This window comes from Ranitomeya imitator, chromosome 3, assembly GCF_032444005.1.
Source record: "Ranitomeya imitator isolate aRanImi1 chromosome 3, aRanImi1.pri, whole genome shotgun sequence".
NCBI classification, from domain to species: domain Eukaryota; kingdom Metazoa; phylum Chordata; class Amphibia; order Anura; family Dendrobatidae; genus Ranitomeya; species Ranitomeya imitator.
This window is the reverse complement of record NC_091284.1, coordinates 118921825-118947038: the sequence shown is the minus strand read 5'-3', so window position 1 is coordinate 118947038 and position 25214 is coordinate 118921825. Positions and strand designations below refer to the sequence as shown.

General features: G+C 45.0%; 1 protein-coding gene across 5 annotated transcripts in view; it reads right to left on the bottom strand.

Annotated features, from left to right (window-relative positions):
- LOC138672905 (apoptosis-inducing factor 3-like) overlaps nt 1-25214 on the bottom strand; it is a 158954-nt gene that overhangs the window by 43312 nt on the left and 90428 nt on the right. For all 5 annotated transcript variants that reach the window (XM_069761347.1, XM_069761351.1, XM_069761348.1 and 2 more), the window contains 3 exons: nt 16587-16702; nt 4880-4951; nt 2570-2633 (listed from right to left, as the gene is read on the bottom strand). In XM_069761347.1, the coding sequence (XP_069617448.1) occupies nt 2570-2633; nt 4880-4951; nt 16587-16702 (252 nt within the window). The remainder of the gene's footprint in view (nt 1-2569; nt 2634-4879; nt 4952-16586; nt 16703-25214) is intronic.

Below are 25214 nucleotides of genomic sequence, written 5' to 3'. Positions count from 1 at the left end.
TCATTCCCCAGTAGTTTACAGCCGGGCACCGCTCTCGGTTGTAAACTGTCCATCCCCTAGATATGGATTATGGCACGGGACTGACTGAACGCCAGACAGGTATAGGTATATTGTTGGTTTATTATTATTACTTTTTTTTTTTTACAGGAGACCGAGGGCGTCGCTTAGATTACCAGTACAATAAAGATGGGAAAACTGTGTGGTGTATGATTTCAATAAAAGACTTTTTTTCTTACAGTGTGGTGTTTATTAAATCCTTTACTAACTATAGGATTAGTAATGGATAAGTGTCTTATTGACACCTCTCCGTTACTAAGCCGGGCCTATTGTCACCTTACAATAGGAAGGGGACATTAACCCCCCATTACCCCAGTTGCCACCGCTACAGGGCAAGTGGGAAGAACCCGGCAAAGCTTCAAAATTGGCGCATCTAATAGGTGCGCCTTTCTGGGCAGCTGCGGGCTGCTGTTTTCAGGTTGGGGGGCCCATACTCCTGGCCCCTTACCAGCCTGAGAATAGCAGACTGCACCTGTGAGTTTTGTCGGGTTGGTTTAAAAACATAGGGGACCCTACGTTGGGTTTTTCACTCATTCATTCTCCCCTGCTCTCGCTGCTCGCCGGAAGAGCAGGGGAGAATGGATGAAAGTGGAGTTCAGCACCAACCACCGGGGAACAGAGGCTTACAGTAGCGCTATTTCGCCAGCGGCCGTCTGTGCACACGGAGGACAGTGTGCACTGTTCTCAGTGTGCATGTGTGTGGCATGTTTTGCAGCCCATGTGTCTGGGTGAAAACGGACATGTCAGCGTGTTTTGCACATTGACACACGGTCCGTGAAAACACGCTGACATGTGCATAGACTCATTCATTTGAATGGATATATGTGTGTCAGTGTCTCCAGTACGTGAGAAAACTGTCACCACACGTACCAGAGACACTGATGTGTGAAACCGGCCTAAGAAATACAAAAGATGACAAACGTGCAATCACTACTACAATCAGTGATACATAAAAACTAACACAGGCGACAGTGCACATCAATGATAGACATCAGATAAATACAAAACAGCAGGAACAATAGATAAATAGCAATTCAGTGATGATATGTCACATAGTCATCCACTGACACCAGCTACCGAAATCATCATGTGTACATGAGAAAAAAGTCTACATGCGTCACAAATGCTGACTTCCTCTGGGTACTTATCCTAAATTGGGTTAATGCCTTATATATCTTACATCTGTATACACATCAATTAGCTGCATGCATAGGTCACATGACATCTGGAAGTGTTCAGACAGGCTAAAAATGGCGCATGATGAGGAAAACGTTCTTAAAACAATTTAGTATGGATCGCCCTATACAAATATGGCCGTAGGTATAGTATGGGATTAACTAGAGCAATGATATCTAAGGACTAGTGATGAGGTGTTATCCAAGCATGCTCGGGTGCTAACTGAGTGTCTTTGGCGTGCTTGAAAAATATGTTAGAGCCCCCACAGCCGCATGTCTCACGGCTATTATACAGTCGCAACACATGCAGGGATTCCCTGTTTGATAGGCAATCCCTGCAACTGTTGCAGCTGTCAAACAGCCGTGAGACATGCAACCGCTGGGACTCGAACATACTATTAGAGCACGCTCGGATAACAGCTTCTCTGAGCACGTTTGCTCATCACTACTAAGGACATCACAAAGAAAAGAGTTCAAATCCGCCATCGCCTAAATTGGGGGCTGCATTACCAAATGATCACATGATTTAGTGAACTTCCAGCATCATGATTACAATATATCAGAAATATCTTACATGCGCTACACATGTTCCTCCACTGCTTCAAAACAGTCATGGTGACTGTACATGTGATGCGCTTACAAGCTCTTTCATAGCTGGTCTATAAGCTCTGCGTAGATGCTGGTCGGGATTGCTGGAGCGCACTGCTAGCCTCAGTCCTGCTGAACTTCTGATGCATCTGAGGCCGAATATATCAGCATTGGGCGTGTAATGTTCAGACCAACAATGTGACGTTGCTGTTGGCCTGAACTGTCAGTCAATCTGGTAAGCCCACGACACACAGCAAACAAAAAGGTTGAGGAACGGTGCGCTCCTGAAGAGGAGGACAAACTGGAATACAGAAGATTACAATGGAATTTCACTTTAAACATGCAGGAAGCTGAACTATCAATAAATCATGGGGACAGCAGACTGTACTGCAGCCTTACTAAGGCGTTGTAGGCATGCAATCAGCTGTGGTATGGCGCCATCGTATGGCACTGTAGTACTGAGTGACTGTACCCAGAAAGCAGCACTGCAATTAGTGATATATCACCGCTATGTACCCTATCCAGAGTTGCACGGAGCCCGTGTACACCCTATATCAGCACTTTACCTGCACATTGGTTCTATCACTTTTCTTCTTTTACTACAAATGTGCCTGACTTGAAATAACAAATTTATCTGTAATGTAAAAGTATTCAACCTGTGGCTCAATAACATTTATGGAACCAAACAAGCGAGCACACCCCATGGAAAGAGGAAGGGAGGCGTAGGCGGGCTACTTGGATGCACAAACCTATTCCGGCAACCACCACGTCAGCAGGAAGTTGGATTCCATTTCTCAATATGACCTCTTTTACCTGTTAATGAAAAATGAGCCGGTTTCAGGTTCAGAGACCGAGCGCAATATACTAACACTATAATACGAGATTACTCATGCCTAGCACATACTCTATGCTTTGTTCACAGCCAACAGCTGTAGGCACAGTCGCTTCATCAGGGATTTCCTGAATTTAATACTTTCCAGTCCTATGGGAATTAACTTTTCTTCACTATCTGTGATCCATTATTATTTAGTGTTCAAATGATGAAAGCACGGTCCATTCTATATTTGCTCTGGTTGGAACTGAACCCCAAGTCATTGTCATGCACTAAATCACCACAAGAGATCTTTTAAGAACAGTATGGTTTCTTAAAGGGAAATTTTAACTTAAAATATTATGAAGCATTGACTGGTGTTATATGAGAGGGTCAATTATGTGTCCCCCAGGATGTGCAAAGAAGCATATGAAGGCCGTGGGAGTGCACTGTAGTCACAGGTATAGCTGTGGTTGCAATGCAGAATTAGGGCTCTTTTCCATTTGCGAGAAACACGTCCGTGTCTCGCATGTGAAAACCAAGCTGTGGCGCCGGCACTTTGGAGTGGACCGTGCAGCTCCATGTGTTGCTATGCGGCCGCACGCTCTGCTCTGGAGTGCCGGCACCAGAGCTTGGTTTTCACATGCGAGACATGGACGTGTTTCTCGCAAATGGAAAAGAGCCCTAAGAGTGAGTGTTGGCTTTGGGCAAGCTATTTGCTCAAGACAGATTTAGGAAAACCTGTCATGGGCTTTTATTTTTGAAACAGACAACAGGATGGTAGTGGGGTGGTCCATTTCCTTCCCAGGCAAGGTTTTCCATGTGGCCTATGGCCACAGGTTATTGTAAGAACCCTTGCAGCAGAGGGTTGGGTGTGTCAGATTTGGTCTTGCAAGCAAACAGAGCAGGCGGCTCTGCAGAGCACTACCTGTGTGAAGCAACATAGGGCTAAGCGGAACCAAAAAGCCTGGCACCCTCAGCGTACACGGCGGTGCAGTCGCCCACGGCAACCGGTCATGGACTATCTTTGTTTTCCTAGTTGTAATCCGGAGGATCCGAGTTATGTTGTTTGTGAGTACGCTGAATATTAAAAGAGACTTTACTTTGACTTTTCCTGGGTCACTGCCTTATCACTGCACAGCGTGGATACCACTGCACTACAATATCTATCATTTACTCATTGGATGGGTGCTAAATGTTACATTAGTGGGGTACGACTTGGAGGAATACAGTATAACCGATTGCTAGAAAGCGGAATCCCATGAATGGAGTTGCATTTGAGCATACCCCAGCCCCATTACCCCCATGTTCCACTTATTTAAAGCTCTGACAGTGACAACTACATTGAAGTCAATAAATAATCCAAAATGCTTGTGCTCAATTATCTGAACCCCAGCAATACTATCTCCTGACACGTCTCAAATACTTTAAAAGGGGTTTTCCACAACACTGCAATGGATGACCTATACATATAAGAGTGCATCTGGTGGGGGCTGACAACCAGCACCCACAATAATTGGCTGTTAGCAGCACATGGATGTAGTCAGTGCGACAACGCGGAACACAACCTCTCCGTCACGCTGCTTACTGACTGCTTTCGATTATTGAAGAACAGCTCTATTAATGTGAATTGGAGCTGATCTGCAGTTCCCAAGAGAGGCCACAAATCAGTGTGACAGAGGGTGGTGCCAGTTGTCGGCGCTCCACGCTTGTGACTTAGGCCGGGGTCACACTTGCAAGTGTAATGCGAGAAACTCGCACAAGTCTCTCGCATCAATACCTGGCACGGCCGCCGGCACACGGGACTGGAGCGTGCAGCTACACAGAAATACATGCAGCCGCACGCTCCTATCCAGAGTGCCGGCGGCAGTGCCAGGTATTGATGCGAGAGACTAGAGCGAGTTTCTCGCATTACACTCGTAAGTGTGACCCCGGCCTAATGCTGAGAATAGGCCACCAATATCATTGCAGTGGAAAACCCATTTATCAATATAACTATGCAGTCTTTATGGACATTGGATGATCCTCAATAAAACTTAGACTTAACTTCCTCACTTGGGTGAATATGTAGGAAACGTAAACTGCATGTATTATTTTTGGGCATTTGAAGTCACAAACATATTTTTTTTAAAAAAGCTTGTAAGTGGCAAAACGTCAAAAACAACTCCTATATACAATAAAGCTTACAATAACACCAAAATACTAGCATGCAGCTTGGTAGGGAGGAGGATACATCTAGTAATCCTACCTGTCCATCACTTCCCCGGATGTCTCTGGCCTCTGTTCTCATGTAAAAATTTACTCCACGCTCCTTCAGCAGCTGTAATAGAAAAAACTAATGTGTTAGGTCAAGTACAATGTAGCGTGTTTTACTGGACAGTGAGGGATAGTTTTAAGAAGTTTGTATTAAGCAACACAATTTTTCAGGTGACCACTGAATATTTGACCACGGCAGTGAAATTACCAAGTCCTCATTCGTGACAGGTCTGCGTTTCATATCAGTGTTCTATCTTGTTTTAGGATACACTGGGGGGCCATGGCCTATGTTGCATGCGGTGAGTGCAAGTCTCCGGAGACCTCCCACTGTAGTCATCCTGTATGACACATCCTGAGGAACAATTTCACAGAGAAAAGACTCCAACCCAGTGGCTGGAGGTTCATGAAGGTGCTTCTTCTGGGCTGCGGTGGTAAAGATGACCCTTAGCAGAAAGATCAGTAGAGATGACGGACCGTGCCATCAGACATCCAAGATGGAAGATGGTAGTAGGGTAGGTTCATACTGTTTGAGGGAGGGAAGCCTATCTGCTGCACAAACCTGCTGAAGTTTGGATTATACATCTGGAATGGGGGACTTTGACATGCTAATGGTGACAGCAGGAACGGCCGATGGGAGTATTCATCAGCCGCCACCTGCTCTATAAATAAATAAATGAAAAATCCGGCGTGGGTTCCCCTCTATTTTCTATAACCAGGCAGGAAAAACTCACTGTTTGGGGCTGCAGCCCTCAGCTGTTAACTTCAGCAAGGATAGTTATCAAGAATAGAGGGGTCCCCAAGCTGTTTATTTAACAACCAAATATGTTTAGATGCTGGAATGAATAAAAAACGCACATCTTACTGAATCCAGTTTGTTTTAACTTTACACTGAATAAAATGTATTAGTATTATTCAGAATTTTAATGATTATTATTACTAGATGGTGGCCCGATTCTAACGCATCAGGTATTCTAGAATATGTATGTATGTGTATATAGCAGCCACATAGTAGATAGCACAGGCCACGTAGTATATAGGAGCCATGTAGTATATAGCAGACAAATACTACGTGGCCTGTGCTATATACTATGTGGCTGCTATATACAAACATACATACATATTGTAGAATACCTGATGCGTTATATACAGGCCACGCAATATATAACAGTGGCCACGCAGTATATAACAGCCCACGTACTATATAACACAGGCCACGCAGTGTATAGCAGCCACGCAGTATATAACACAGACGACGTAGTATATAACACAGGCCACGCAGTATATAGCACAGCCCACGCAGTACATAACACAGCCCACATAGGATCTAACACTGGCCAGGTAGTATATAGCAGCCACGCGATATATTACACAGCCCACGTAGTATATAGCAGTGTGGGCTGTCCCTGTTAAAAAAAAAAAATAATTAAAATAAAAAATAGTTATATACTGACCCGCTGGAATCCAATCCAGCGAAGTGCTGGCGATGTGCGCGTGGCTGCCGCCATCTTCCGTTCCCAGGATGCATTGCGAAATTACCCAGATGACTTGGGCTGGGTTCACATTGCGTTAATAGCAGCCCGTTAACGTATGTGTTTAACGGGCTGCTGTTAATGCAATTGTGGGCGTGCGCTAGTGATGCGTCCGACATTGCATTCAATGGCGGCGTTAACGGACTACGTTACACCGCGACCACGTTATGCCGCGGTGTAACCTAGTCTGTCTAACGGACGCCCATAACGCAATGTGAACCTATCTTTAGCGGTCTCGCGAGACCGCTAAGACTTCTGGGTAATTTCGCAATGCATCGCCGGGAACGGAAGATGGCGGCAGGCCGCGCTCGGCAGACTACGGAGGGCGAGTATAGCAGGTTTTGTTTTTTTATTATTTTTAACATTACATATTTTTACTCTTGATTCTTCATAGGCAGCAGCAATAGTAAAAAGTTGGGGACACACAGGGTTAATAGCAGCGGTAGCGGAGTGCGTTACCCGCGGCATAACTCGGTCCATCACCGCTGGCATTAACCCTGTGTGAGCGGTGACCGGAGGGGAGTATGCGGGCGCCGGACACTGACTGCAGGGGAGTAGGGAGGGACTAATCGGACTGTGCCCGTCGCTGATTGTCACGGCAGCCATGACAGGCAGCTGGCGAGACCAATCAGCGACGCGGGATTTCCGTTACGGAAGTTACAGACAGACAGACGGAAGTACCCCTTAGACAATTATATATATAGATTAACTTCATTTTAAAGTTAATTTACCACCTGCATAAGCGCTATTGAATGTTGTCATTATTTACTTTAGTTTAATCACCAGCAATTAATTAGATAGCAATGAGTGTGTAGAGCGTTAGCTGGCTGGAAATAGCTAGCTCACTTATATTGAGCAAGGCCGCTCGCGTCTAGTCGGCATGTGACCGCATGTATGCAAGTCTCATACTTTTACTCACGAGCCCGCCAGCTTCTGGCATAGGCATCGGAGAATCCTGACCGCGCTCACTGTGCGGACTCACAAGTATGGACGTCCCCACCTGGCTCAAAAAAGTGCATCAATAACTGCATCTATGTTTCTGCCCTAAATAGTTGTCCACGGGAACCAAAAGGATCTGTTTTTCTTTCCAGAAACTGCACTACATCTGTCCTAGGTCTGCTCTTGGTGTTGCCGCAGATCCTAATTCAAGTGAATGAGTGTGAGCTGCAATACCAGACATTATCAGATGTGGCGCTGTTTCTGGAAAAAAAAAGCAGATCCAGTTCCTTGACCAGTCATTTACGTTGATAAAATAGAGCTTCCACAACACAAGTCTTCTATGGTAACAATGAAGTCATCTGAAATATAACAATAGATGATTTTCTGTTATTCCTGGGAACCACACTTGTTTTTTTACTGTCATTTTCCACCGTGAAACATGACATGGTGTAAGAATCAGGTCACACCGCGGTGTTCTTCCTTTATTCTGTGGCTGTTCGCTGTGTCCTCGACACCCAGCATTGCAAGCCGTGCTCATCTGTGCACATACGTTCAGTAATAAACAGTGGAACGAGAACCGATCTAACATTTCTGAACTCAAAAAAAGAGAACTTGGCGAATAGCAGGAAATCCAGGGAGTCTCCCTCATATTTGACATGCATGAGAATTCTGCTTCTAATTAAATCAGCATTTGACATGATCTTTTTCCTTGAGTACATTAAAGGGCCAGTGTCTCTGAAAATGGATATCTAAGGAAAAGCAATGTATAACAAAGCAGGAAAAAATTATATTAAGATGGTTTTCAGGACATAAAATATTGCTGACCTATGATCACCTATCCTTAGAATATGTGGGTCTTACACCTGGTACCCCCATTAATCAGCTGCGAACTATGCAGTAAACAGCATGGCTCTGTTCACTGTGTTGTAGCCATGGCCAAGAGCTGCGGCTCAGCTCCTATTATCTTCAATAGGATATTGCTGGGGTCTTGGTATTATTTTGCAGTTTCCATGCTACTCAAAAGGGACTTTTTATAAGGGAAAGATCCAAAGTAGTGACCACTTCTTGCACTGGAAATAATAGGTATCCTGCATGTGCCTTTAAAAAGGAAAACTGTTTTGGGGCTTCTTTTTTAATCTAAATTGGTGGGTGTAAAGTTATTAAGAGTATGCGGATTTAATTTCATATCGCGAAGGCCGAATTCAGACGAGTAATCTGATTTTCATCCCAAAAAAATTGGACACTTTTATCGGTGTCCATTTTTTTTTTTTACATCCGTGTGATACTAATATGGGATCCTTATTTATACACTAAGATGTGCACTTTTTATTCATTCCAGCATCTAAACAAATTTCATAACAAAACAAATTAAGTTAAAATTTCTCTGTAAACACAATTAAATGTATAGTCATTTTCAAAGATCTTTCCTGGACTTCTACCAGGTACAATTTGAACTGAAAGACCTTTACAACTTGTTACTCTAGAGAATGCGGTGTATAATTGACCATGTGTGAATACAGGATCAGGTAGGAGAACGCCAATCTTATCGAATGTTTGTCCTTGCGATTTTGTAATTGTCATGGAATAAGCCAGACGAAGTGGGAATTGTTTTCTTGTTAACTTAAACGGGATATCGCAATTTTCGCTAGTGTCCAATGGTATTCTTGGTAATGTGTGGGGACGAAGCCTCCTGTGGTAATTGTGTGTGGTAATGGGGTGGGGGGCGGGATTGTGTGGGGTGATGTTCTGGGGGGCGGAGCTACTGTGCAGGGGGCGGAATTAGCGGGTAATCACGATGAGAGATAGAGATAGAGATACATGTGTCGGACATGTGTAGTCGAAATGTGGTTGAAGTCTAAGGTAACAGTCACAAGCTCTCAATGCCAGTCTATGGGATTGTCAAACTGGCTCCCATAGACTTACATTGAGGTGTGACTCCCAGCTATCCCAGCAAATACTGGAGCAATCTAGCAGGTCACAACTTACAGAAGACCGACAATAGTGGCGTTGATAAAAGATGAAGATGGCAAATGAATATATATTACTAGGCACAGGGAACTTAGATTAATTGCACCACTCCACCACTCCAGCAGTAACATAAAAAAAACAAATAAAACAAAAAAAACAAAAAAAAAACAAAAAAAACTTAGGGTGCAGTTAGACAGCCGTAAAACACAGCCAAGTGCTAGCCCATGTTTTCTTAATGATGCTGGATTTACTGTAAAAAATCCATTCCAGAATGGCTGTGTGATCCTTCATGAAAGTTTAACGGACTTTACCCCACCTAAAAGGACATCTCCTCACAGTCCATACAGATACTGCTAAACTAAACTTACTTCGACTCATGGGCTCACACTATACCTGGATTTTCAAAGTAAATACATCAGCCTCATTGGGTCTAAAAGGCGCATTTAACAACATATAGTTTATATAGTAAAATCTGGTGACAGACTCACTTCATTTAGTCTAGTGGTGGCGTGAGCACTGGTCCAAATAAGGACAGTGGTGGCTGAGACAGCTGGTGTCAAGACCAGAAGACATTGGAAACCTAATTTTTTGGAAGTCATATGGATTGTATCATAATTGATAACACTGCTATGGCATGCTAACCACTGTAATATAAAAGTTAGTAGTATCATAACAGTTTGGTTGAACATCGTTCTTCAACCACTTGTATAACATTTTCCGCTAAAACAAGTCGCTTATGCAAAATTCTATTCCGTTCGCATAGCAGTGGCCATCCAGGTTCCCCGATCATTATACACTGGTATATTTGTTTCCTGCATCACTTGCCATTTACGATCATAGCGCCGGGAGACGATTACAGTGCAGGCACTGCTGGCGTCCATATGGCGTCACTCGCAGAAGTTCTTAGGGTATGTGCACACGTTGCGGATTCTCTGCGGATCTGCAGCGTTTTTTGAGGTGCAGAAACGCTGCAGATTAGCAATTGATTTACAGTACAATGTAAATCAATGAGAAAAAAAAAAACGTTGTGCACACTTTGCGGAAAATCCGCTGCGGTTTAAAAGAAGTAGCAGGTCACTTCTTTTTTTGTGAATCTGCGGCGTTTTTGTACCCATTCCATTATAGAAAACCGCAGGGGTAAAAACCGCAGCAAATCCGCAAGAAAACCGCAGCAAAAACGCACAAAACGCTGCGGAACCGCAGGTGTGTTTTCTGCCAGGAGAGGCAGAATCTGCACCAGAAATTCCTAAGCCTAATCCGCAACGTGTGCACATAGCCTTACAGGGAAACAGCAGATTAGATTTCTCCACTTCAGGCTGGACTCACACATAGCAGTCCCCATAAAGCCCCCAAAAGTGATGAAGTCTTTCCTGCACAACCGCTCAATTTCTCAGGGAAGAAGCGGTTTCAAATTCAAAACTGCGCTGACATTACGATCAGTGTGAACACAGCGTAAGGTCAGATACACATTAGCAATTTTAGGAGTCAATGTTCCCTGTAAGAGAATTAAAATAAACAACCATATTCCTCACCTGTCCGCTGAGAAGATAATAATCCATTTGTCCCATGACAGGTCTAGCTCTGCTACATCTAGATGGCAGGATGCGTTGTTGCATGATGTGACTATGCAGCCTGCCATCCAGCAGAGACAATGAGGAGAGTCTGCTACCGCTGCTCAGTGCCTCGCAGTGAACTCCTATGACCTGACATCACCGCGAGGGTGAGAAAGTTCACATGCTCATGGTGCCGTCATACAAGTCCTGGGAGGTCACAGCCAATGAACTCAGTTCAACTCACTGACGTCAGCACGTGTGCGGTGGGAAAAGTTATAATGGCGCTCGCGCTGATGTCAGTTAAGTAAAGTGAGTTCTTTGGCTGTGAACTTCCAGGACTTTCTGACGGCACCGCGAGCAGGAGGACTTTCTCACACTCAGCCAGGTGAGGTCAGCCAGGCTATAGGGAGTTCACCGCGAGGCACTGAGCAGCACTAGCAGATGCTGCTCAGTGTCTCTGCTGGATGGCAGGCTGTATAGTCGCATCATGCAACAATGCAGCCTGAAAGATAGATGTTTCAGAGTTAGGCTCGTCTTCGGACAAATGGATTATTATTTTCTCAGCAGACAGTTAAGGAATATTGTTGTTTGTTAATTTAATTCTCTTGCAGGGGACAATGGCGTCACTGGAATGGGCGATGACGTGAGTATTGTTTAATTATGATTTATGAAAGGAGTCTGTCATTACATTTACAGGACTTTATTTTGGGTATGTGTGTTTTTTATGCAATATGACTATGGGGCTAGAAATGGGGGCTTTTTAGAGACGCCTCTGCATTACTAACCTCTGGGCTTGATGTCACCTGACAATACAGAGGAGACATCAACTCCCCCCCCCAACTATCACCCCATTTGCCACGGCACCATGGCAAGTGGGAAGAGCGAGGCTAAGTGCCAGATTTGGCGCATCTTATGAATGTGCCATTTCTGTTGGCGGCTGAGAGCTGATGTTTTTAGTCTCAGAGGAGGCCAGTATTCATGGCCCTTTCATAGATTATTAATATCAGCCCACAGCTGTCTGCCTAGCCTTTGCTGGTCAATTATAGGGGGACCCTACGTAATTTTTTGGGGGTCCCCCATTTTAATAACCAGTAAAGGCTAAGTATACAGCTGTGAGCGGATATGAATAGCACGGGAAGCTCCATGAGTATTACACCCTTTCCAGGCTATAAACACCTGCCCCCAGCTGTCCACTTTCCCTCTGCTGGTTATGACAATTATGAAGGCACCCATGCCATTTTTTTCAGAAAATAATTTATTTAGTAATAAATACATGTACAGTAAGCTGCACACGCACTGTACTAATTATATATGTGACTGACATCTTTATTCTATCGGGTCTTGCTGTAATTTTACTGTACACAGAAGTCGAATTGCCAGCTTTTCAAAGGACATCAGTGTGTAAAAATCGGACTGCACTCGCATGGTCCAAGTCTGTGCAATTTTTCTATTGCACCCATTGACTTATTGCCGAATGCAATCTGATTTCCGATTACAATCGCAGCGTGCTGCGACTTTCCAGTCCAATCATGATCCGAACTTGGGGGGGGGGGTTTGGAAAAAAAAAAAAAGAAAAAAAAAAAAAAAATCGCAGATGAACACACGATGATAGAATAACTTTGGTCCGAATGCAATCTGATTTTTAATCAGATTGCATTTGTCCGATTTCATTGCAAGTGGGAATGAGCCCTAACAAAGAAAGTTCTGCTTTACAGGTGGTTTATTTTTAAAGGGAAAATGCTATAATAAATGTAAACTTTGGTCCGATTCTACAATTGTTAAATCTTCTTAGCTCTACTCAGAATTGTGATTCATGCTGCCACATTCTCCAGTGACTGGAATACTGACTAATCTCGAGGTGGAGTCTGATCTTTCCGGGTCAGATTAGCAGTTGCTCAGTGGAGGAATGAGGAAAAAAAAAAATAAATCAGAGGAACTCGCCAAATCTCTATGTATAACAAAGACTGTGACAGGTATGCATGACGTACAAATGGAGAGGGGGACAGGGAGGAGTGTGAAGGGCATTACTTAGAGTTTGAAACCTTAGGATAAGAATAGACTAAATTTGGTTATTCCTGGAATAATAGTCACACCCGGGCACTGCAACAGCTTAAAGGGAATCGGTCATCTAGTTTTTTCTACCTCATCTGAGAGCAGCATAATACAGAGAAACAGACCCGGATTCATTGATGTATCATTTAGAGTAATGGGTGCAGCAGTTGTGATACAATCAGTTTTTATAAGTACTGGATCTACTATATAATTGTCTAAGGGTCACTTCCGTCTGTCCTTCTGTCTGTCACAGATATTCATTGGTCGCAGCCTCTGTCAGTCATGGAAATCCAAGTCGCTGATTTTTGCTACGACCAAACAGCTACGACCAATCAGCGACGGGCACAGTCCGGAAGAAAATGGCCGCTCTGTACTCCCCTCCGGTCACAGCGCCCGCTCCGTACTCCCCTCCGGTCACAGCGCCCGCTCTGTACTCCCCTCCGGTCACAGCGCTCACACAGGGTTAATGGCAGCGTTGACCGCGGTGTAACGCATTCGGTTAACGCTGCTATTAACCCTGTGTGACCAACTTTTTACTATTCATGCTGCCTATGCAGCATGAATAGTAAAAATATCTAATGTTAAAAATAATAAAAAATAGTTACATACTCACCTTCTGGAGCCTCCGGATCGAAGCGGCCGGTTACCGATGCTCCTCACGACGCCCCGGTGACCGCTGCATGCATTGCGGTCTCACGAGATGACGTGCGGTCTCGCGAGACCGCTACGTCATCATCTTGCGAGACCGCAATGCAATATTCAGACCGGAGCGTGCGAGGAGCATCGGTAACCGGACGCTGCGATCCGGAGGCTCCAGAAGGTGAGTATGTAACTATTTTTTATTATTTTTAACATTAGATATTTTTACTATTCATGCTGCATAGGCAGCATGAATAGTAAAAAGTTGGTCACACAGAGTTAATAGCAGCGTTAACCGAATATGTTACACCACGGTCAAAGCTGCCATTAACCCTGTGTGAGCGCTGACCGGAGGGGAGTACGGAGCGGGCGCTGTGACCGGAGGGGGGTACAGAGCGGGCGCTGTGACCGGAGGGGAGGAAGGAGCGGCCGCTGACTGCGGGGAGTAAGGAGCGGCCATTTTCTTCCGGACTGTGCCCGTCGCTGATTTTTGCTACGACCAATCAGCGACTTGGATTTCCATGACTGACAGAGGCTGCGACCAATGAATATTCGTGACAATTCTTTTTTTTTTTCTACACGGATATGGTGCATATCACGTGACTGGGCAGTATACTGCGTGGCTCTGTGCTGTATACTACATGACTGGGCAATATACTATGTGGCTGGACAATATACTACGTTGTCTGCGCAATATACTACGTGGGCTGGGCAATATACAACCTGCGCTGCGCAATGTACTATGTGGAGTAGGCAATATACTACGTGGGCTGCGCAATATACAATGTGGGCTGCGCAACCTACAACGTGTACTGTGTGGGCTGCGCAATGTACTTCATGGGCTGCGCAATGTACTGCGTGGGCTGTGCTATACACTACGCATACATATTCTAGAATACCCGATGCGTTAGAATTGGGCCACCTTCTAGTAATCAAAATAAACTACACCGGCGCTACGCTAAACTGTAGTCCACAAGGCACCTATGCGGGTGGTGTGTGAACACCTGCTGACACTAAATAAATACCAATAACTACAATATAGGATGCCGCGCTACAAGAAAATTGCTGCTAGTTGTAACTGCAACCTACAACCAGTAAATGCGGAGGTGTATTACCTTGTGAATGAAGCGGACTTGTCCACCATATAGAAGTGAGCTGTTGTAGTAACCGTGCCCTTCGCACTGTTGAAAGCGGCGTTTTGCAGAGCACAAGAGCAAGGCCTCATTATGTGGCGCCGCTTTATCGATGACGTGCTTTTTATATGGGATAGGACGCAATCTGATTTACAGGCGTTTCTGGCCGGACTCAATGATAATGGTTACGGCCTTGTGTTTACTCCCAAAATGAGCAATACAAACGTTAATTTTTTGGATTTGAATATTTATGTGGATGTGGATAGGCTTTCAACTAAGTGCTACCACAAAGAGGTGGATTGCAATAGTGATATTCACACGGACAGCTGCCATTTACCAGCATGGCTATTAAATATCCCAAAGAGCCAATTCACACGTGTCAGACGGAATTGCACTAATGATAATGAGTACGAGGAGGAATCTGGATACCTGGTGTCTCAGTTTTCTTGTAGCGCGGCATCCTATATTGTAACTATTAGTTTTTATAAGTAGCAGAGCTCAGAAATTGTCTATTGACAGTGAGCTGCTGCTCAGTGGTGAGGGCAAAGTTGGGTCAGCATTTACGGGGGGGTACCAGTCCATGCATCGATAATCTCTTGCTGATAAAACACTCATTGTATTGAAACAACGGAACACAGCCTAATAAGTGACACATCCCTGAAATGAGTGTCACAGACCCTACCTCATACTGCCCTCAGATTGAAGAGCAAAAACCTGCTGACAGATTCCCTTTAAACTAAGGTCTCTGTTGCCTTTGTAGTTTTTTTTAATGCTTCATGCAAAATCTCTCCTTATTACCTGTAGTGATCTAAGTGCTACATTGAGGCCATGTGGCTACCTATGTGTCCGCATCCATAAATGTGTCTTATGTAATCCCTATTACACTAAAGATGTAACAACAGGTTTTCTTTTCCTTGTCATCATACAGCAACAGCGCCAATGGGGATTCCATCTGTGCTTCGGCTGTGGACTAAGGCCTCATTCAGACAGAACTCTTGAGAAACGCTCATATCTGGGATTTTACGGATAGAACTCGTACCTCTTATAGTCTATGGGGCTGTCCATATGTTTGTGTATCTTTGCAGACCAAGTTGTCCGCATAAAATTATGAAGACATTTCTAAATATTATCCGACCTGATAAAACTCACTAATGCAAATGTGCGGTCCATGGAAAAGAAAAAAAAAAAAAAAATCGGACAGCACTCGAATGCCATTCATGTGCTGTCCATTTTTCACGGACTGAGAAGAAACTTGACAACCCATCATCTATTTTTTTATTGTCCACGAAAAACTGATGAATCTCTGACCAAACTCTTGATGGTAAAAAAACTGGCAGTGACCAAACTCTGCTAATGAAAAAAACACTGATGAAATTTGTTTTTTGTGCATGAGAAATATCACTGATGTGTGAATTAGCCCTAAAGGGAAGACAAGTCCCGGTGAGAAGCGGAATACATCAGTGATACTTATTACAATGTACACAGGTTTATTATGGCAGTGCGCTGAGCATGGCGGCCTGATCCGCTGTATACGGCCTTTGTTCCTTGCACGTCTGTTTTAGTTAATACTTGTATCAAAATTACAATTCTGGAGCATCTGCTTTATGCTTTTCCTTTGGGAATTAGGATTCCTCTTATGTGTCTTCCTGATTAATACATAGATTTACAGTAAGAACAACAGAGGAATGGCGTTCTCCACAATGATCACAGCCATGGCAGGAGAGCCGAGTGATCCTCTTTAGCAAGTGAGTGAGGGTAGCATGTATGTAATACATACACTTACCGGTATGTAATATACGGTATGATGGCTGTACTTTCCATAATTTATGAAAATATATTAAAAAAATATTCATGAAACCACACTGAATAAGTTACCGTATATTTACCTTCATAGCAACTTCTCCAATCTGTGTTCCCAACACAGGCCTAAATGGGACATCAGATTTTCCTATTACGGACACAGAACTTGCTTTATCTGCCAGGAAGGCAGCCACCTCCATACCTAGATAGATAGGCAAGAAAAGGTTAAAGGGAATCCGTCAGCAGGATTTGCCATGTAATCTGAGAGCAACCTTATGTAGGGACTGAGACCCTGATTCTAGTGATGTCACTTACTGGGTTCTGTGTTACAGTTTCAAAGAAATCAGTGTTTTATCCGCAGGAGATTATCACTACAGGACTAGGCATCTCGTGCCTCCTAGTCCTCCTGCTCTGTGCAACACTGCCTCCATCACTGATTGTAAATAGAAAGTTGTGAATCAGTGATATGAGCAGGATTATTCAGGGCTCAGCATTCTGAGCACTGCGGCATTTGCAGCAGAGAAAATAATGATTGTGTTAACACGACAGCATGCAGACCAGCAAGTGAGACATCGCTGGAATCAGGGTCTCAGCCCCTACATCATCCTGCCCTCAGATTACTTGGCAAAAAAACTATTGACCGGTTTCCGTTAATGGGCTATGGTTATTGTGTTGTTGTTTTCTTGTCGGCATTGTCACATATGGCAAAAAAAAAAAAAAATCCAGATAGAAACCTGTTGAACATTGGTCATAAGTACATTATTAGATCACTACAGGAAAAACAAAGATGTTACAGCATACACAAGGTGTACACACGCATAAATCAGATTTGTAAAACCACATGTCAGCAGCACCTTGTCATACGTCTGGGCTAAGTAGCCATTATAACTGTTTTTTGGGGGATAAATTTACACAGACTTTGAATTATTAATACATTTCTAATTTCTCTTTTTTTTTTGCAGTTTTGTTTTTGCCACCATTTATTTTACCATAAAAAAGTACTGAAAAAACGAATAAAAAAATGCAACTGCGGTGAAATGGTGAAAAAAAAAAATACAATTCTGCCACCGTTAATTAGTAGTGACAAATTTATTGCCATTAAAATGATAACATCAGGCTGTTACTCAAGATCAATGTAATAATGAGGCTAAATTGCTATGAGAATTAATTATTACAATATTAAAGGTGTGGTCCGAGACTAAACGTTTATTTTAATTTTAAATGTCTGTCTAATTATATGATCTAATCTTTTTTAGAATATACTTTAAAAAAGAAGTACTTATCGTTCCCTCACTATGCTATCTAACCGCTTTATTTTCTTAACTTATTTTTTTTTTTTTTACTTCTCCCTCTTTGATGACGCTTCGTTTGATAATCTCACTGCATGCCGGGATAATTAAAAAAAAAAAAAAAAAAAAAAAAAATCGCCTTCAGGAGCAGTAGCTGCGGTCACTGCCAGAACCTTTGCCCCCACACTAGAACAAAGCATCATCAGTGACGTCCATTCCAGTGTTTGGGCTAGTCTCTGCTCTACAGAGCATCCGTCGGTTGTCAATTCCAACGTTTGCCCAGTAGCATCTTGTCACTGTGCATATTGCACAGTGACAGTGCACTCTCTCACAGGCTCTGACTAGAAGTGATGGGCCGACGATAGAGTGCACTGTCAGTGGGGATTGTAAGAAGAATACCTGACATGTAGGAAAAACAGAGACCAGTCAAATTACTTGCGATGGCAGGACTGGTCTCTGCTCGCTCTTTCTCCTCTTACAATGCGCAAGTATGCACTGGGATTCTCAAATTGTGATCAAACAGGAAGTAGTGAAAAAAAAAAAAAAAAGAATTATTCTTACCGTTAATTCGGTTTCTAGGAACCTTCCACGACAGCCACTTCGGAGGTTGTCTTCCCCGCCCTAATAGGGGACAGGAACACAAGAGGTTAAATACCCCTCCCCTTCCTGCACCGCCAGTGTTTTCCTGGACACAGTAGCATGTATAGTTACCACAAAAGTGCAGGAATCATCCAATAAGAATATCAGGTAGGGAGGGAAATTAGTGCTGTCGTGGAAGGTTCCTAGAAACCGAATTAACGGTAAGAATAATTCTATTTTCTCTAGTCACCTTCCACGACAGCCACTTCGGAGTAGTACCAACAGCTAATTTCTCTAGGGAGGGACTACAGCCTGTAGAACACGTCTGCCAAATGTTAAATCCCTATTGAAATTTAGCCGGTAATGTCTGGTGAACGTATGGATGGACGACCAGGTGGCGGCTCTGCATATCTGCTCTGCTGAGGCATTCCCCCTCTCTGCCCACGATGTTGCCATTGCTCGGGTAGAGTGTGCTTTCAGAGAGGCAGGTGGATCCAGTCCCTGCGATGAATAAGCCAAGCAAATAGACTGTTTGATCCAGTTTGCGATGGTGTTTGTTGCCACCTTCTTTCCCTTGTTTCGTCCCGAGAACTGAATGAATAAATTTTGATCAATTCGCCAGGCTTCAGTCTGTTGTAAGTAAGATAGGACAACCCTGCGAACATCCAAGGTGTGGAAGGTCTGTTCTTTAGGGTTGGAGGGGTTTGGGCAAAAAGAAGGTAGTAGAATGTCCTGATCTCTGTGGAAATTCGAGACCACTTTAGGTAAAAAGGACCGGTCTAGTTTTAGTACAATGCTATCCGCAGTGACCGTTAGATAGGGTTCCTGTATTGACAGGGCCTGTAATTCGCCAATACGTCTAGCCGTAGTGATTGCGACTAGAAAAACTGTTTTCAAAGTTAAGTTTTTAATGGTTATAGCATCCAGGGGTTCGAATGGATCCTGGGTTAGTGCGTTAAGTACAGTATTGAGGTCCCAGGAGGGTACCCTATTACGGAGTGTAGGACGAATTCTGGATGCGGCTGTCATAAATCGCTTGATCCAGCGGTGATTGGCTAGATTCGAGTCAAAAAAGCTACTAAGGGCCGATACTTGCACTTTGAGTGTGCTAGGGGTAAGGCCTATATCCAAGCCCTTCTGTAAAAATTGTAAGATCCTCGCTATATCAGGATTGAAGGGGTCTGGAACTTCTGGGGAGCACCAGGACGTAAATTTTTTCCAGACCTTAGTGTAGATGGCATTGGTTACCGCCTTTCTACTTTTTTGAAGGGTCTGGATTACGTCATCTGAGAGTCCTTTAGCTTTTAAGATTGTGGCTTCAGTAGCCATGCCGCCAAGTTCAATCTGTCTAGGTCCGGATGTAGTAGGGGACCCTGGTGTAGGAGATCGGTCTTTTGAGGTAGAAGGCAGGGACCTTCCAGGGCCAGATCTAATAGGGCGCCGTACCAACTCCTCCCGGGCCACAATGAGGCAATCAAGAGTGTGGTCACTTCGTCTGTCCTGATTTTTTGCAGAGTTTTTGCCAGCATGGGAATGGGAGGAAAGGCATATGCAAGGTTGAATTTCCACTGGTGTGAAAAGGCATCTATTCCCTGTGCCTTGTCTCTGTGATGAAGGGAGAAAAATGTTTCTACCTTCGCATTTTGCCTGTTGGCGAATAAATCCACCTCTGGAGTACCCCATTTTTCGGTTAGGGACTGAAACACTGCTTGGTCTAGGGACCACTCTCCTGGATGAACATCTTTCCTGCTGAGGAAATCCGCCTGAGTGTTGTCCAATCCCCTCAGATGTACTGCTGTGACCGATAGAAGGTTTTTCTCTGCCCAGAAAAATATTCTTGCAGCTGCTTCTTTTAGAGAGGCATACTTTGTTCCCCGCTGGTGTCGTAGATAGGCTTCTGTGGTCATATTGTCCGAGTAAATACGAACATGATGATTTCTGATCAGTGCCGATGATGCCTTTAGGGCCTCCTCCACAGCTTTCAATTCTCTTAGATTCGAGGAGCTGCTGCTGCTGTTCGATGTCCATTGTCCCTGAAAGTGGAAACCCTCTACCACCGCACCCCAGCCTCTTTTGCTGGCATCTGAGCGGAGTGTTTTTAGGGGAAGGTGGTCCCAGCTGACCCCTCTCTGGAGATTTTGGTAATCTAGCCACCATTTTAGCGCTGATTTCACATGGCCAGGGAGAAGTATCTTCTGACTCAATGGAGTCTGTCGTCTCCTGGAATGTAGGAGTACATAAGTCTGGAGAGCTCGTGTGTGAGCTTGGGCCCAGGAGACCGATTGTATACATGCGGTCAGGGACCCTAGTACAGACATCGATTCTCTGAGGGTCGGTGCACGCTGGCCTCTGAACTTGGCTACCTTGCGGACAAGGTTGTTTTGATGACCTTTGGGTAGAAAGGATGTTCTTACATCCGAATCCAGTAGCACCCCCAGAAATATCCTTCTTGTGGAGGGATGGACCTCTGATTTTTCCAGATTTGGGATCCAACCCAGGGTTTGTAATATCTCTAGGGACTTTGATACGTCTGATTCCAGACGGGAGGCAGATGGAGCCATGATAAGCAGGTCGTCTAAATACGGGACTATGCATATTCCCTGTTGACGGATGAAGATTATCGCTTCCGCCATAATCTTTGTGAAAACCTGTGGGGCCGAAGAGATGCCGAAGGGGAGAACATTGAACTGGAAATGTTTGATCTGGTGACCCTTGGAGACTGCGAACCTGAGGAATTTCCTGTGCTCTGGATGGATTGGCACATGGTAATACGCATCCCTCAGGTCCACAGTCGCCATCATCCAATTTTGACCAATGAGGGGGATTACTGATTTGACTGTCTCCATTTTGAATCTCCTGTATCGGACCGATTCGTTTAAGGCTGCGTGTCCACGTTCAGGATGGCCGGCGGTATCGTCGGAGCGGCAAACCCGCTCTGCGGTAAGCCCCGCCCCCTTTCTGGGACGCGATGATGCCTGATGTGTTCGCAGTACACATCCGGCATCATCGCTCCCCACCATAGGGTCCTGTGCTATATCTTGCGGCGACGCAGCGTCGCCGCAAGATATACGGACATGCTGCGATCTGAAAAGACGCGCAGCATGTCCGGAGTCGCAGGGCCGCCGCGTGCGTGTTACCACGCATAGTGGAGACGGGATTTCATTCAATCCCCTCCACTATGCTGTAACATCTGGACGCTGCGTGTCTGACGCTGCGGCTCTATGCAGCGTCAGACACGCAGCGTTTCCTGCACGTGGAAACATACCCTAAGGGTTTCAAATTTATGATAATTCTGTTTTTCCCCGACGGCTTGGTTATCAGAAAAAGGCGTGAATAATGACCACATCCTTCCTCTAGCTTCGGCACCTGAGAAATCACATTTGATTGCATTAGTTTTTGTAGATCTTGTAACAAGGAGTTTTGGAGATCTGGGTTTTGAAGGGAGGTTATCTTTAAGCATTGTGGGGGTGGTCTCACGAATTATATTTTTAATCCCTCTTGAATGGTACGAAGGACCCACTGATTTGTGGAGATGGTTTGCCACTCGGTGAAAAATCGTGAGAGCCGCCCCCCGACCGGAGCACAGTCATTGCTTATCTGGGGTTTGCTGGGCCTGAGGGGCCAGTATATTTTTGCCCCTGCCTCCCTTAGGATAACTCCACCTTCCCGTTTTGCCTTTTCCTCTCTGCGAGGATTGGTCCCGGGAGGGACGAAAAAAGCGTTTTTTGGGGATCTTCTGCTCAGGGAGAGATTTCTTTTTATCTGCCGCCTTATCCAAAATATCGTCCAGAACGGGTCCAAATACATTATGACCCTGAAAGGGTATGCTACATAATTTGGACTTGGAGACAAAATCGCCTCCCCCCCAGGATTTTATCCAGAGAGCTCTCCTGGACGAGTTAGAGAGAACGGCAGCTTTCGCGGCTACTCGAACCGATTCAGCAGAAGCATCGGCTAGGAACCCCGTTGCTTTCAGTAGCAAGGGTAGGGAGTCTAAAATCTCCTCTCTTGGGGTGCCTTGAGTCAAGTGATCCTCAAGTTTGCGTAACCAGATAAATAGAGATCTGGCCACGCAAGTAGAGGCTATATTAGACTTTAGCAGATTTGTGGAGGTGTCCCAGGACTTTTTTAATAAACTCTCTATTTTATGATCATCGGATCCTTGAGTTGCGAAGAGTCCTCAAAGGGAAGGGCAGTTTTTTTAGTTACCCTGGACACCTGTACATCCACTTTCGGGGTCTCCCATAAGGAGTTATCCCCATCCAATGGGTACCGGTTTTTCAGTTCCGATGGTACAGTCAGACCTTTTTCAGGGAGGTCCCATTCATGCAGAATTAGATCTCGTAAATTCTTATGTACTGGAAACCCTTTTTGATCTTTGGGTTTCAGACCCTCAAACATCTCATCATGTACTGTGAGTGTAACTTCTTCATCCTCTACCCCCATGGTGCCTCTTACTAAACCGATTAGGTCACTCATGTCCTCAGAACTAAAATAATAATTTTTGCTTTCTAATTTACAGGTGGGGGTAGAAGTGGAGCCTTCATTTTCCCAGTTATCCTCTGAATCTGAGGACTGGATCTCTCCCGAATCCGGGTCGGATTCTACTGGGGCTTTTTTCCTCTTTTTTGGAGGGGGTGGCTGAGGCACCGACATCTGAGAGAAGGTAGCCATAGAAGAATGGACCTCATCTTTAATGAGGGATCTAATGCTATCCAGCAGCGAGGGTTGTTCAGCGCGTAGGACCTCATCCGTACAGGACTGGCAGAGCTTTTTCCCGTATGTTGATGGGAGTTTGGCTGTACACACTTTACATTTGCGGCTTAACTTTTTAGGATCGGAAACCTTTTCTCCCTATGAGAGAGAGGGTTTGTTAAGCCACTTAGAGGTATATAGCTACATATACATATATACATGAATGCACATATGTATATAAGGGATAGCTGGGCCCGACACCTGCTACTTACTTTGGTAGGAGGGGGAACGCTGGCATCTGCAGATGCAGAGCAAGGGGGTCTGTCACCGTCCATGTCCGTCAGTGTAACAGTCAGACAGCTTACCTTGCTACCCGGATCTCTTTATAAAGGATCGGTGGTCCCAGCGTGATAGTGCTCCTCCCCCCACGTGTAGCCCGATTGGGGTAGGGTCCTGGAACGCCCCCGCAAACGCTGCTGTATGGCGTGTTTTGCTGCTGGACGCCATTGCCGGCCGGCGTGCGCTCCATGGAACGCTTCCTGATTGAACCGGAAGTGACGCGCGTTAACCCGGAAGTAGACAGGCCTCCGGCCACAGCCCGGGACGAACGCCACCTCCAGCGCTGCAGCCATGGGAGGAGGGAACCGGGGGGCTGCAGGAGGCCCCCAGCAAGCACGTCACCGCCCCGCATTACTCCCAAAGGGAGCGCCGGAGGGGCGGGAAGGTCCCGAGTCCCTCCGAAGAGAGGAGACGGGAGCAGCATTATTTGAGGAGGGAAGCCCGACATCCATGCTGCCCAGCTTTCCCGGTAAGTGGAGCTCCGTCGCCGGCAGCCCCTTCAGAATCTCTTCATGCCCCATAGGGGACAGGAAAACACTGGCGGTGTAGGAAGGGGAGGGGTATTTAACCTCTTGTGTTCCTGTCCCCTATTAGGGTGGGGAAGACAACCTCCGAAGTGGCTGTCGTGGAAGGTGACTAGAGAAAAGTTAGAGTAGTGAAGGAATAATAGGGACTTTTTAATTAAAAAGTACATACATTTAGTATTAAAATAAATATAGGGTGGTCCAAAAGTAGGTAAACAGCATGTGTAAACATGTTTTTTGGGGTTCAAAGTTCTCACCACACATCTAGATAAGTTTCTTGGGGGGGTCTATTTTCCAAAATGGGGTCACTTGTGTGGAGTTTCTACTGTTTAGTTACAACAGGGGCTTTGCAAACGCAACGTGACGCCTGCAGACCATTCCATCGAAGTCTGCTTTCCAAAACGTCACTACTTCTCTTCCGAGCTCTGCCGTGTGCCCAAACAGTGGTTTACCCCCACATTTGGGGTACTCAGGACAAACTGGACAACAACTTTTGCAGACCACTTTCTCCTTTTACCCTTAGGAAAATAAAAATAAATTGTTGCTAAAAGATCATTTTTGTGACCAAAAAGTTAAATGTTCATTTTTTTCCTTCCATGTTGCTTCTGCTGCTGTGAAGCACCTGAAGAGTTAATAAGCTTCTTGAATGTGGTTTTGAGCACATTAAGGGGTGCAGTTTTTAGAATGGTGTCACTTTTGGGTATTTTCAAACTGACTTCAAATGTGAGGTGGTCCCTAAAAAAATGGTTTTGTAAATGTTGCAAAAATTAGAAATCGCTGGTCAACTTTTAACCCTTATAACTTCCTAACAAAAAAAACTTGTTTCCAAAATTGTGCTGATGTAAAGTAGACATGGGGGAAATGTTATTTATTAACTATTTTGGGTCACATAACTCTGGTTTAACCCCTCTGTGACCTTGGACGTACTATCCCGTCGAGGTGCCCTGGGCCTATCTGACCCTTGACGGGATAGTACGTCCTGCCCTTTAATGCGATACCGCGACTTAAGTCGCGGTGATCGCATTAAAATTCCGACGCCATCTCACCTGGGGGGAGATGGCCTCGGCATCCAGGGCATTGTCGCCGCCCACCCGCCCTCTCGATCGCTGTGATTGGCTGTTCAATTCTGAACAGCCAATCACAGCCATTCTCATTGTTTCAGCCAATCGGAGCGGCTGAAACAATGAGGTCACAGGCTAGGATCGAGTACCGATGTACTCGATCCTAGGTCCGGTGCCTGGCAACGCCAGGCACCGGCAAGAACACCCCGGATTGGCGCGATCGCATC